Below are 11,366 nucleotides of genomic sequence, written 5' to 3'. Positions count from 1 at the left end.
GTGGGGGCGGTTTGAGAGGGGTGAGACTGGAGCCAGTGGGAGGGGCTTGTATCACTTGTTTTAACCCTCCTGCCAGATTGCATGTTCACTGAGGGCAGGGACTGTGGCAGAGGCATCTTTCTACCTTACAAAATGCTGAGGTTGCATTAGAGACTCAACAGCTCTTGTTAATACTACTATCACTTCCCATCATCACCACCAAATCACTCCCAAGTCTACTAGCATCACCAGTAACACACACCATATCAACAATGTACCTCTTTCCCCCGAGCTTTCTCAGGAAGTCCAGCCTAGCTCAGACTGGACCATTTCCAGCTCAGCAGCTTGGGTTAAAGACTGGGGCCAGAGTCAGGGGTCCAGGTCTTCTCTCTGCTGCTGAGTCAGTGGCTGGTGACCCCAGCCAGAGGTGTTCTCAGCCTCCCAAATTGTTTTCCCTATCTATTCAAAGTGGGGGCTAGATTAAATGAAAGATTAAAAAAAAAAAATTTTTAGCTTAAGCCCTTGAGAAGCTTATTTGCTTAGAAATCTAGATCCCTTGGAATATGATGTGACAATCTCCCAGCTTTGCCAACCTGGTAGAATCTGATCAGAATGAGTCTGACATTGCTGGCTTCCACTGTGCTTTCGTGGCAAGGGCCATGAATGAGAACTGAGTGGGGAAATCAGACAAATTCTGAGTCTTAGGCATTCACTGCAGGCAACTATGCTAGGACCCTGGCAAACTCCTTCCTTCCCTACCACCACGGGGTAATCTGGGAAGCTCCTGAAATAGAGTCAGAGGGCAGGCAGATGGGACTGTGTGTATGGGAAGAGACCCTGAGTGAAAAAATGAAAGGGTGATGGGTCTGGGATCCCCAGGTCAGCCAGACTGTCTGGTGCGGTTTCAGGTGTGTTTCTGCCTGGGACATACTCTCCAGGTAGGAGTACAGGAAGGCCTTGTGTTCCCTTCCTGTGTACAGGAAGGGTTCTCAGCCTGAAGAACCCTTCACCTGGTTAGGACCTAGATCTCGGTCTTGCATCCCGAGCTGCCGGCCAGGCTGTGGCTACAAATAGACACAGATGAACTAAGGCTTCATAGGACAAAGGGCATCCAGGGAGAGCTGGCACTGTGCTCCAGGGGACTTCTCCTTTTAGGGACCCTTGGAAGCACTGCTCACCAAGGGGCTAGGGCCTCATCTCCCACACACCCAGCTACCCCCTGGCAGCTCAAGGTTACCCCACTTGGTCCTTGAGCACCAATATGTAAGTCACAGAGCCACAATGTCAGTGACTTCTGAGTGGATGGCAGCCCCTCCCGCCTCTTCCCCTCCTCCCCCGGGGAACTAAGCCAGACAGGCAGGGATCCCTGGAGACCTGGGTGGCCTGGGAGGGCCCCATCCTGGGCCAGCCCCTGAGGGCTGGATTCTGACTGAAGGCTCTCTGCTCATCAGTCTGTCTCTCCCGCCTCCAGAGTCCAAGGGTTCAAGTGGTGGGTGGTTTGAGCTGTGCTGGGCACTGTAGAGGGAGTCGGCGCAGGAGAAGGTTGGTGGGTAAGCAGCATGGGATTCGAGGAGCTGCTAGACAAGGTGGGCGGCTTTGGGCCCTTCCAGCTGCGGAATGTGGCCCTGCTGGCCCTGCCCCGGGTGCTGCTGCCCATGCACTTCCTCCTGCCCATCTTCCTGGCTGCTGTGCCGGCCCACCGCTGTGCCCTGCCTGGGGCCCCGGACAACTTCAGCAACGAGGATGCATGGCTGGAGGCCCACCTGCCCCGGGAGCCTGACGGCAGGCTCAGCGCCTGCCTCCGCTTCACCCATCCGCAGGCCCTCCCCAACAGCACGTTGTGGGGAGAGGGGCAGAACTCTGGGGAGCAACCAGAGGGCGAGCCCTCCACAGTGCCCTGTCCTCAGGGCTGGGAGTACAACCACTCGGAATTCTCCTCCACCATTGCAACCGAGGTACCCGAGCTGGGAGGTTGGGGGACATGTGAGTGAATGGGTCTGCCATTGCCTTGGGTGATTACCATGTGGGCATTAGATACATTACTTTACCTTTGAGAGTCTCCATTTACCAATCTGTAGATGGGGTCTATAACTTTAAAGCACTGAGTTTAGTTCCTGGCTTGTGGTAAAGGCCCTGTGTGAGAACTGCTATTACCACTTGGGAAGTGATCAGGGTAAGGGAGGGGTAAGTTGGCTCCAGGGAGCTGGGGCAGAGATTTGAGAAGGGTTTTTCTGTTCTAAAAGGTGGAAAAACAATAGAAGACTCCTTCTCTCCCTTTTTTTTTCCAGGCCCCAGGTCTAGGATTTATATAATTCATCTGGAGGATGGAGGAGGAGGTGGGGGACAGTCTGTCTGGGAAGGAGCAGAACTCTTGTTGTCATAGTCAAGGCCTTCCATGGGAAAAAACTGAGGTTGCAGGACTGCAGTGGGGGGCAAAGCTTTCCACCCCCAAGCTGGAGGGAATAGTTGGGGACTTATTATCTTACATGGAGGTACCAGGATGGCACAGTTGACCTCAGAAAGCGCCAGGGTCTGGGAGAAGAGGGATTGGTACCAGCTGGAAGGGGCCTATGCCCACAGGAGGCCCCTCCCTGCCTATTCCTGCAGTGGGACCTTGTGTGTGAGCAGAAAGGCCTGAACAAAGCCATTTCCACCTTCTTCTTCGCCGGTGTGCTGGTGGGGGCCGTGGTCTATGGATACCTGTCTGACAGGTGGGGTGAGGTAGAGGGGCCAATACGGAGTGGGGTGGGGAACCCTCTTCCACTAACTGTGGTATGGGACTTCCCGTCTACAGGGTGCTGACCCTGCGTGACCCCTGTGCAGGTTTGGGCGGCGCCGCCTGCTGCTGGTGGCCTACGTGAGCTCCCTGGTGCTGGGCCTGGCGTCTGCAGCCTCGGTCAGCTACATCATGTTTGCCATCACTCGAACCCTCACTGGCATGGCTTTGGCTGGCTTCACCATCATTGTGATGCCACTGGGTAAGGCACGCAAAGAATGGATAGGACCTAGAGGACAGGAAGGAAGCAGCAGTCAAAGGCGAGACTGAGCCCATCTGGCCCTTGCTAACTGTCTTCCTGCCTCCAACCCCTGCCCTGGCCCAGAACTGGAGTGGCTGGACGTGAGACACCGGACCGTGGCAGGTGTCCTGAGCAGCACCTTCTGGACAGGGGGTGTGATGCTGTTGGCATTGATCGGCTACCTGATACGGGATTGGCGGTGGCTCCTGCTGACTGTCACCCTGCCTTGTGTCCCAGGCATCCTTACCCTCTGGTGAGACTTGTGGGCAGTTGGGGAGTGGGAGATACAGAAGCCAGAGACAGAATGAATCACTTCCCAGGTGTCTCAGAGGTAAAGAATCTGCCTGCCAATGCAGGAGACACGGGTTTGCTCCCTGGGTCAGGAAGATTCCCTGGAGGAGGAAATGGCAGCCCACTCCAGTATTCTTGCCTGGAGAATCCCATGTACAGAGGAGCCTGGTGGGCTACAGTCCATGGGGTTGCAAAGAGTCAGACACAGCCGAGCGACTAAACACACACACATGGACGAGATTTGAAAGAGAAACTGAGAGATGAAGAGAAATAGTCAGTGACCAAGAGAGAGAAAGAGAGACAAACATCGGTATAAAGAGGATGGCATCAGGCATGTTAAGCAGAGAAAGAGAGAACAAAATATAGATAGAGATGGAATGACAGGGGCAGAACCACTGAGAGATAGTGAGACCAGGACTGAAAGGCAGATTCAGAGGCACAGACAGAGCGACAGGGGGGATGGGGATGGAGAGATAGAGTGAAGCACAAACAGGCTGGTGCCCGGGACGAGTGGGGCTGGGGGCAAAGCCAGCACAGGAGTCCAGACAGGAGGGTGAGAGGCTGGATGAGGTGGCCATTTCACTGCCTCCCCAAAATGAACTGGTTTTGGATGATCCCTCTGGGTATGTCTGTGTATCTGTCTCTCTTTCATCCTATGCCCTCCTGGTCACCTGTGGGAGAAGTGATAGCTAGTGCTGGGGGCTGAGGTTTTGGGAGTGAGACCAATTCATTTGAGCAGAGCAGGGAATTCCAGGCTGTGGGGTACTTAGACCTAGGCAAAGAAGAGTGCGCAGAGGTGGCTATGAAATTGGGCCTTAACGGATGAATAGTTCATCAGATGAGGAGGGCTTGGGAAGGGAACATGTTCCAGGCTGAGGGTACTGTGTGGGGAAGAGCCTGGAGGCGGACAGGTGTGCCCAGGAGGGAGATGTGGCTTAGGGCGGTGACTCTGACTGAAGGGCCTCCTCCTGTCCCCCAGGTGGGTGCCTGAATCTGCCCGCTGGCTTCTGACCCAGGGCCGTGTGGAAGAGGCCCACAGGTACCTGCTCCGCTGTGCCAGGCTCAATGGGCCGCCTGTGGGTGAGGACAGCCTGAGCCGGGAGGTGAGAGTGAATGCATGATGTGCTTGTGTGCAAGTGCATGTTTGTGTGTGAGCGTGGGGGTCAGCAGGTTGTGTCAAGGGTCCCCTTCCTGGGGTCCACACTGTGCAAGAAAAGCTCCTAGACCCCCGTAGAACATCCCAAACTCTTCAGGATGTCCTACTGGCCCTGGTGGGCCACACCCTTTGCTCAGGGCCCACCCTACTCAGCTCCCACCGGCATCCCCTCCCCACCTACTGCAGCAGAGGACAGAGATCCAGGGAGAACAAGGTACCTTGCTCAGGCCTCACAGCCAACTCTGGCATCACAAACCCTCCTCCTCTCCCACCAGGCCCTGAACAAAGTAGCTGCTGCGGAGCGGATGGTCCGAAGACCCTCGTATTTAGACCTGTTCCGGACACCACGGCTGCGATACATCTCACTGTGCTGCATGGTGGTGTGGTGAGGGAGCCTGACCTGGGCCAGGCGGGGTGGGGGAGGGGCGGGCTCCAGCTGGTGCTGAGTGTGAGAGGACACGGGACAAGTGAAACTGTAACTGCGGGTGTCGGGAGGGTCAGCTTCTGGAGGGATTGGACTCTGGAAGGTCAGGATGGAGCTGGCGTCAGAGATATGTGGGTCAAATGCAAGCTCTGCTGCTTCCTTACTGTAAGCCCTTGGGCAGGTAGGTCACTTAGCACCCTGAGCCTCAGTGCTTCTGCTGTACGACAGGACGCTATTAGTTCCTATCTCACGGGGTTGTTGTGAAGATTAGGTAAAGGCGTTTGGGCCACCAGAAGAGATTATGGGGACTGGGAAGGTCATGGGCAGTGGGCTCCGAAGGTGGGGAGAGATGGTCCCTCTGAAAGGCCTAAGGCTCCTGAGAGGACAATGGGGCGCGAAGGAGGACCCCTGAGCGGCATGGCGACCCCCTCAGGTTTGGAGTGAACTTCTCTTACTACGGCGTGAGCCTGGACTTGTCAGGACTAGGCCTGAACGTGTACCTGACACAGCTGGTGTTCGGGGCCGTGGAGCTGCCCTCCAAGCTGCTGGTCTATCTGTCGGTGCGCCACGCGGGACGCCGCCTCACGATGGCGGGAACGCTGCTTGGCGCCGCGCTCGCCGTGGGCCTCAGGATACTGGTGTCCCCCGGTGAGCCCCGCCCATTCCCGTAGGCCCCGCCCCCTGGCCGAGAACCCGCCCCATCCCATCCCGGAAGCCCCGACTCAAGGCCAGTTAAGTCCCGCCCTCTCCCGAGACTGCACCTCCTATCCTGGGAGAACCTCGGTTATCCGGCAAGGCCGGCTCACTGCCTGAACCCCTTTCCCTCCAGAGATGAAGTCCTGGAGCACTGCCCTGGCGGTGATGGGGAAAGCTTTTTCTGAAGCTGCCTTCACCACTGCCTACCTGTTCACGTCGGAGTTGTACCCTACCGTCCTCAGGTGAGGGGTCCCAGACAAGCCACCTGGAGGGAGGGCTTGTTAGTCACATCTCTTACTAACATCCTAGACACGTACACTGTACCCCGGTCCCTGTCATCCATTCCTTACAGACCTAATCTGAACCGTCTGAGTTTGTCTAAATCTGGGAAGAGGTGGGGCATTTAATCTTTACAAAGTGAACCTGAGCAAAGTCAGACAACTTCTCTGGGGCTCCTTTAAAAGAAAACAGTCGCAAAAGGCCCCATCTGTCCAACCCATCCCATCCTACTCACCACAGCCTAAGCAGAGCTGCCCTTGGGGGGTTGTCTCTGGACATAAGGCTCTTCTTTCAGGTAGCTATTGACAGGTGGAGAGGAGGTGGGCAGACAGCTGGGCATGTTCAGAAAGCCCTCTGTCTTCTCTAGCACAGCAGTCTGTTCCAGCTGCTGACCTCTTCCTTTCACACCATCCTCTCCCCATCCTCTTTCTAATGACTTCTTTATTTTCCTTCTGCAGTACCTGATTGGTACTATCAGAACAGGAGCCCATCCTCCTGTGGGTGCTGGCTTGGGGGCCCCTGGGCTTGGGCGGGTGGTGGGTGGGAAGACCACCTGAAAGAATCCCCAGTATTCGTAGCTGTCTGGGGAGAAGGGGGCAACAGGGCCTGCCAGCCCAGAAGGGGAGCCCCGTGAGGCATGACTGCAAGTAATTTCAGGTACCAGCCCTCTCCTCCGTCCTTTTTCTGAACAGACAGACGGGGATGGGGTTGACTGCACTGGTGGGCCGGCTAGGGGGGTCTTTGGCCCCACTGGCAGCCTTGCTGGATGGAGTATGGCTGTCATTGCCCAAGCTCGCTTATGGGGGGATCGCCCTGCTGGCTGCCTGCACTGCCCTCCTGCTACCAGAGACAAAGCAGGCACAGTTGCCAGAGACCATCCAAGATGTGGAGAGGAAGAGGTGTGTGCACAGGACTGTCTCTGTGTGAGCACGTGCATGTGGGTATGGGTGCCCAGGTCCCTGACATCTTAGATAAGATTCAGAGAGGGAGCCATGTCAGCACATGTGTATCCAGTCATGTATGCGAGTGTGCATGGGAGCATGACCTGAGGTGTGTATAAAAGTGTCCATGAGTCCATACCTGTGTGTGTGTCCAGGAAGAAGAGGATGTGTACACACACTCAGGTACGCCTACATGTCAGGGATGTGTCAGGCATGTGTGGGAGTCACTTGTGAGAGTGCATGTGTTTGCATGTCAAGAGCTGGGGGGAGCCCCAGGCCAGCCCTCAGGGGCAGGCTGGGGTGGTTGGCTGAGAGGCTAAACCCCACCATTGCTCATGACTCCTTCCTCCCCAGTGCCCCATCCAGTCTTCAGGAGGAAGAGATGCCCATGAAGCAGGTCCAGGACTGAGTGGTATTGAGGGCAGGCCCTCTACAGAAGTTCTGCAGCAGGGGCTAAGAGAACAGAAGGGCAGGCCCTGGGACTGGGGCTGGGGGCAGCAAGCCCCCTGCCTGGGGCTGCAGTTGCTCTCTCTGTTCTCATCCAGCCTGACTATTTGGCCTCCAGTAACACAGCAGCTTCCCAGAATGCAGTGGGCTGCTGGAGAAGTCTAGCGCCCCTCTCATGGCTGGGAGGATTTTGTAAATACAGGTGCCCCTGGAGCTGTGGGATAAGCCCTGGATGAAAAGCCACTGAGTCTGGCCCTGGGTTCTGGTCCCAGCTTTGTTACTGACTTCTGGGTGACCTTGGGCTTGTGACTTTCCCTTTCTGGTCATCTCTCAAATGGATAATGAAGCCTCTTAGCAGACCTCACCACAGGATCTATCTCCTCTCATGCTCAAATGAGATGCTAAGGTGCTTCTTCTAGACATGGTGCTAAAGAAATAACTGTCCTATGATACTTCTGGTACCAGTAGGGCTGGTGGGCATGCTGTCCACTGTGTGGGGCTGGGGCTGCCTGGTGCCAGAGCCAGGGAGCCAGGAGAACAGAGCCCTTTGTTCCTGTGGCTGACTTTGCTACCTCCCAGGCACTCTGCAGGCTAATGCACCCCCTCACCCCTACACTCCCCACCCTGCAACCCACTGTCTAGGCCTCATGTCTAAAGAAGAATTGAAGGCATGGGAGCCAACATTTTATTGGAGAAGCAAAAATAAACACATGTTTTATGAGTACCTTGAAGTTACAGAATTTGCTGGGTCAAGCGATTGGAAAGACCAAGAGGCTACCCTTAAAGTGAGGTGGCCTGTGTCCTCTGACCAGATAGGAATGGAAGAAGGAGGAGTTGGCAGAGAAAGTCTAGACTCTGGTCTACCATGGAGCCTAGGCCCAGGCCGCCAGAATCCCACCTTCTCCCACTCTCATGGGACTAGAAAATTCTGTAGCTTCCATTGGACCATGGAGGGGTTGATGGAAGACCCGGGTTAGTGTGACCTCTCCTGTGAGTATTTCATTTAGATTTTATCTCCACGGGGTCATAGATGTAGCAGCCCACATCACCAATGTTCACACCTGAAGGAGAGAACCCCATCACCAAGGGCCTTGGGGTTGGGGGTTGCTGGGCTGAAGGCTGAAGGGAACTGGGAGGGGCCTGCAGTGTGTTTGACCACAGGGGAAATTGTCCACACAGACCCACATGCCATACTTCAGGCCCAGTGTCTGGGGTGGGGCTGCCCACCTTTGGGGCCAAACAGGTAGCCATAGCAGGGAATGTGGCAGTAGGGGGCGCCGTCATGCTGGGACACAGAGAAAAAGAGAGACGTCTCAGCTTGGCTCTTTTTCAGCCTCCCTCCAGCATAGTCACCCACCCCTGCCCTGCTCACCTCAGCGTGACTCCCAGCAGTTAGGGTCTTCCGGCACCGCTGGCACCTCAGACAGGGTCGGTGCCAATTTCTGCCCAAAGACATCACCGTCTCAGCTGGTGGAGGAGAGGTGGTAGTTCCAGGGACAGAACAGGAAGACCCACTTGCCTGGCACCACCGCCTTCCCCTAGCTTTCTGTTGTCACTTACCAAAATAGACGGGTTCCTCACAGCCTGGGCACAACGAGGTCTCCCCAGTGAATGTCTTCATGTGGGGAGGGCCTTTAAGAGGAAGAGGCCCCCAGCTAGGGCTAAGGTGGGAGCCAAGCCTAATCAGGGCCCATCAGCCCTGGCTTGTATATGGCACTGTCCTCTTCCAAAAGCCAGGCTCATCCCACAGCCTCCCACCCACATGGACATGAGCCTGCTTTTCTCAGGCAGAGCTGAGTCCCCTCTGACTCCATCTCCTGCCTCATCCCTGTCTGCAAGAGGGACCACCTGCTTCCTTCTCATCCTCCCAGGGCCTCAGGTGCCCACCAGCCCAACTCTGTCAGCAACCCAATCCTCAGGAAACCTGAGCTGATACAGGAGCTGGCCAGGGCAGGGGTGTCAGGTGTTGGGGAGCACAGTGTCACTGTCCACTCAGGGGATGAAGGAACAGGGAGAGAGAGAAATGAAAGAATGTGAGGGGCCGACCCATCTCAGTGACCCTTCACACTAGGTTATTCCTTCCATGGCCCTGAACTGGGAGAGGCCTGAGTTCTAGGCCAGCTTTGCCTCTGATTAGCTGTGTGACTGCACAAGTTCACTTGCCCTCTACAGACCATAGTTTCCTCACCTGTAAAGTGGGGGTGATAATGCCATCTGCCCAGTTTACCTCTTACTCAGCAGCTGACATGAGGAAATATCAGAAAAGGAGCCACGGAGAAGACTTTGACGTGAACAAGTTGTAGGCATGTGAAGCGGAGGACTAGGTGGAATACTGCCACCTGGTCCCACCTCCTGTTCCATCCTGGGGAAGGGTCAGGAGGAGTTCCTTGGCTGGGGCCCAATCTCACTTACTTTTCTTGCCCTGAGGGAGGCCAGTCCTGGGCCTGGGGGGGCTGAAGCTGCTGGGGCTAAGGTGAGTGATGCTGGCAGGTGTGGGAGTGGGAGGTTTGTAGAGGTAGGAGCCCACACCACCAATGTTCACCCCTGCAGAGAGAAGAGGGCAGGTCAAGCTTGAGTCTCCAGCTCCCAGCCACACAGAGGGTTCTGCTATTCCCTGGCCCTTTCCAAACTGGTACTTACCTCTGGGTCCAAAGAGAGCCCCATAGCATGGTTTGTGGCAATACGGCCTTCCGTTGTGCTAGGTACAAGCAGAGGGAAGAGGACTGCTTAGGGCCCAACAGGGCCTCTCCTGTGCCCCACAGGCTTTCCCCCAAGACAGCTGCCAGGTGTGGTTGTCTACTGGCCTGGGCTGGAGGGAATGGGAAGAGTGAGGGGTAAGCTGGCATGCCAGAATTGCCACAGTGGCCAGGGAAAAAGGGAAAGAGCAGGTCAGGAAGCACAGCTGCTTCCCTCCCCTACCCCATAAAAGCCACAGGATCTATCAGGACAATTCAGGCTCCCCACATCCTGGCTCATATGGTGCCTATTGAGTAGGTGATCTTGGGAGTTGGCTACTGAGGCTGCCTTTGGTGGGCAGATGGGACTGAAACGGGGCAGGGGGGCTGGTATCTCAGGGATAATGAACAGATACAGAGCTGTGTGCACTAGCCCGGCCTCACCTCTGCATGCCCTCCTGGGGACAGGACGCTGTGGCAGTGCTCACATTTCAGGCAGAATGGGTGCCAGTTCTTGCCCAGGGAGCTCACTTTCTCTGCTGTGGAGGACAAGGTGGAATCGGGCAGAGGGGAGCCAGGCCAAGCTGAAGGCGCCCTCCTTTCCCCTCTTCTTCCCGCCCACCCTGGCTCCTAGAGGCGAGGGGGAGTGTCTCCGGGAGGCCAGCTCCATCCCGCCCGAGTGCCCTGCGCCCCACAGGTGGAAAGAGGGTCCGGAACTGGTCGCCAGCTCCTTGCATCCTCAGGGAACCCAGTAGCTCTCACTTGCCCCGTCTTCTCCCCTTTCTCCACCCAGGCCTCACCAAAGAAAACGGGTTGCTGACAACGCGGGCAGGTCCAGCTCATGGCTCCGCTCTGAGCTGCAGGGGCCGTACAGTGTAGAGGCGAGTCAGCCTTGGCTCAGTTCCCGCCCCCTCTGCTGGCCCCGCCCACGGCTTGGCCCCGAGCCTCTTAGGGCGGAATCTGCTGCTTCTTGGTTCCAATCGGCCGGCAGAAATTTAGACCACTCCACCTGGGGAACGCAGGAGACTTTTACTTCCAACTACTGTCTAGGACCAGTGGACAGGAGAGAAGGCCCTGAGGCTAGACTGGGAGGGGACGGAGTAATGAGGACGCCTGGAAAGGTGGCGATAGTTTCTGGTTGGTAAAGAGGGGAAAACTGTTCACAGTGTTGCTGCTGCTACTGCTGCTAAGTCGCTTCAGTCGTGTCCGACTCTGTGCGACCCCAGAGACGGCAGCCCACCAGGCTCCCCCGTCCCTGGGATTCTCCAGGCAAGAATACTGGAGTGGGTTGCCATCTCCTTCTCCAATGCATGAAAGTGAAAAGTAAAAGTGAAGTCGCTCAGTTGTGTCCGATTCTTAGCGACCCCATGGATTGCAGCCCACCAGGCTCCTCCGACCATGGGATTTTCCAGGCAAGAGTACTGGAGTGGCTGCCATTGCCTTCTCAGCGTAGACGCCAGG

The 11,366-nt window shown here is 56.3% G+C and overlaps 2 protein-coding genes across 5 annotated transcripts; one reads left to right on the top strand and one right to left on the bottom strand.

The window, feature by feature from the left end:
* The first annotated feature begins 1,423 nt into the window (after positions 1-1,423).
* Positions 1,424-8,420, top strand: SLC22A7 (solute carrier family 22 (organic anion transporter), member 7). 2 transcript variants are annotated; one of them, XM_010863129.1, is made up of 10 exons: positions 1,424-1,934; positions 2,587-2,690; positions 2,803-2,957; positions 3,081-3,249; positions 4,267-4,390; positions 4,719-4,828; positions 5,301-5,515; positions 5,697-5,805; positions 6,535-6,741; positions 7,138-7,954. In XM_010863129.1, the coding sequence occupies exons 1-10, from the start codon at positions 1,539-1,541 to the stop codon at positions 7,190-7,192; spliced, it is 1,644 nt and encodes a 547-aa protein (XP_010861431.1). In that variant the 5' UTR covers positions 1,424-1,538; the 3' UTR covers positions 7,193-7,954. The 2 variants fall into 2 exon arrangements, with proteins under 2 accessions (XP_010861431.1, XP_010861432.1); XM_010863130.1 differs by lacking the exon at positions 6,535-6,741 and having other exon boundaries at positions 7,138-8,420.
* On the bottom strand, positions 7,902-11,136 carry CRIP3 (cysteine-rich protein 3). 3 transcript variants are annotated; one of them, XM_010863132.1, is made up of 8 exons: positions 10,706-11,136; positions 10,350-10,444; positions 9,871-9,928; positions 9,643-9,774; positions 8,791-8,862; positions 8,603-8,697; positions 8,458-8,515; positions 7,902-8,291 (listed from the first exon to the last, which is right to left on the bottom strand). In XM_010863132.1, the coding sequence occupies exons 1-8, from the start codon at positions 10,746-10,748 to the stop codon at positions 8,230-8,232; spliced, it is 615 nt and encodes a 204-aa protein (XP_010861434.1). In that variant the 5' UTR covers positions 10,749-11,136; the 3' UTR covers positions 7,902-8,229. The 3 variants fall into 3 exon arrangements, with proteins under 3 accessions (XP_010861434.1, XP_010861433.1, XP_010861435.1); XM_010863131.1 differs by having other exon boundaries at positions 8,200-8,291; positions 8,458-8,697; XM_010863133.1 differs by lacking the exon at positions 8,458-8,515 and having other exon boundaries at positions 8,200-8,291.
* Positions 11,137-11,366: the final 230 nt, after the last annotated feature.

The sequence above is a fragment of the Bison bison genome, unplaced genomic scaffold (assembly GCF_000754665.1).
Source record: "Bison bison bison isolate TAMUID 2011002044 unplaced genomic scaffold, Bison_UMD1.0 scf7180017864487, whole genome shotgun sequence".
Taxonomy (NCBI): Eukaryota; Metazoa; Chordata; class Mammalia; order Artiodactyla; family Bovidae; genus Bison; species Bison bison.
The sequence above is the reverse complement of the archived record's forward strand: the minus strand, read 5'-3'. Positions and strand labels throughout refer to the sequence as shown.